Source organism: Haematobia irritans, chromosome 3, assembly GCF_050003625.1.
Source record: "Haematobia irritans isolate KBUSLIRL chromosome 3, ASM5000362v1, whole genome shotgun sequence".
Taxonomy (NCBI): Eukaryota; Metazoa; Arthropoda; class Insecta; order Diptera; family Muscidae; genus Haematobia; species Haematobia irritans.
The window spans coordinates 39,016,016-39,017,711 of NC_134399.1; the positions used below are offsets into that span (position 1 = coordinate 39,016,016).

Below are 1,696 nucleotides of genomic sequence, written 5' to 3' on the forward strand. Positions count from 1 at the left end.
CGTATATACTTGTTTTTCTACTACAGCAATTAATACGGTAGAGTTTTTCCATAAAAACTGATTTTGTCAAAATATTTTGACCACTATTTTTAGCTCTATCTTAAATTTACTGTACTGACGACTGAAGTTAAAAACACAGAGGCGAAAATTTATATCTTAACAAGTATATACGGCCGTAAGTTCGGCCAGGCCGAATCTAGTGTACTCTCCACCATGGATTGCGTAGAAAGCTCTACTAAAGACTGTCATCTTCATGGAGGCAGATTAATTACCTACGTAAAACAATTAAATTCTTGGTCGGTTTCTATAGTTAAGATTATAAATAATTATGAACCGATATGAATTAATTTTCGAACGGTTATTAGAGGGCTAATTTTCAACCGGATCGGATGAAAAGTGCACCTGCAGGAAGCGCCGGTTTATATGGGGCCTATGTATAATTATATATCGATTTGGACAAATTTTTGTATTTATAGTTATTAAAGGCCATATATTAACACGACGCATCCAATTTAAACCGGATCGGATGAAATTGACCTCGAGGAAGCTCCGCAAGACAACAGACGGACGGACGGACATCTCTAGATCGACTCTGAATTTTACCACTACCCAGAGTATACTTATTTTATGGGGTCTGAGACCTATATTTCGATGTGTTATAAACGGAATGACAAAGCTAATATGGAGGGTAAAAAATATGCCTCTAACTATCCCACGATATATCATGATGATTTATATATCAATATTATCACGGTAGTGTTCAGCATATCTCATTGGCTACAAACAAAACATGTTGATAATTCCCATTGAGTGACGATAACGATTTTAAGTATATAAACCCAGAGGAATGACACAATAAACATCAGTTCTAAATTTCCAATCATGGCTTTCAAGTTATTCCTTGGCCTTTTGGCCGTTCTATTCTGTGCCGATGTTGCTTTCGGTCTCACCATCGTCTCTAGATCGGAATGGGGAGCAGCTGCCTATAGAGGTACTAAGGCCACATTGGCTAATGGAAAATCCTATGTCATCATCCATCACACCGCCGGTGCCTATTGCAGCACCAAGGCCGCTTGTATTACCCAAATGAAGAACATCCAAAATTATCACCAAAACACCCAAGGATGGGATGATATCGGCTACAATTTCTTGATCGGTGGTGATGGCCTTGTTTATGAAGGTCGTGGTTGGAATGTTGTAGGTGTCCATGCCTCCAACTACAACTCCTTGTCCATCGGCATCTCTTTCATGGGTAACTACAACAACGATAAGCCTAACGCAGCTCAAATTACTGCCGCTAAGGAATTGTTGGCTGCTGCCGTATCTCGTGGTCAAATCGTTTCTGGCTATACTATGTACGGACATCGTCAAGTCAGTGCCACTGAGTGCCCTGGTACCAACTTGTGGAATGAAATCAAGACCTGGCCCAACTGGAAGGCTTAATATGCTTTGATATACAAAATGAAATAAATGTTTGAATGAAGAAAAATAAATTGTTATTATTAAAATCATTCAGAGTTAGTCAGTTATTACAGACACGCTTAGAACAAATCGTTGGTTATGCCATTGCAGATGGTAATTATCTCTCTAATCAATGAGTGCTACCCGATTCTATGTTAAAGGCTATTAAAGGGTGATTTGTTAAGAGCTTGATAACTTTTTTTTTTAAAAAAACGCATAAAATTTGCAAAATCTC

The 1,696-nt window shown here is 38.3% G+C and overlaps 1 protein-coding gene across 1 annotated transcript; it reads left to right on the top strand.

The window, feature by feature from the left end:
* Positions 1 to 880: 880 nt before the first annotated feature.
* Positions 881 to 1,493, top strand: LOC142229504 (peptidoglycan-recognition protein SC2-like). The gene has a single exon (XM_075300068.1). It carries the CDS (start codon positions 883 to 885, stop codon positions 1,441 to 1,443), a length of 561 nt encoding a protein of 186 aa, XP_075156183.1. The 5' UTR covers positions 881 to 882; the 3' UTR covers positions 1,444 to 1,493.
* Positions 1,494 to 1,696: the final 203 nt, after the last annotated feature.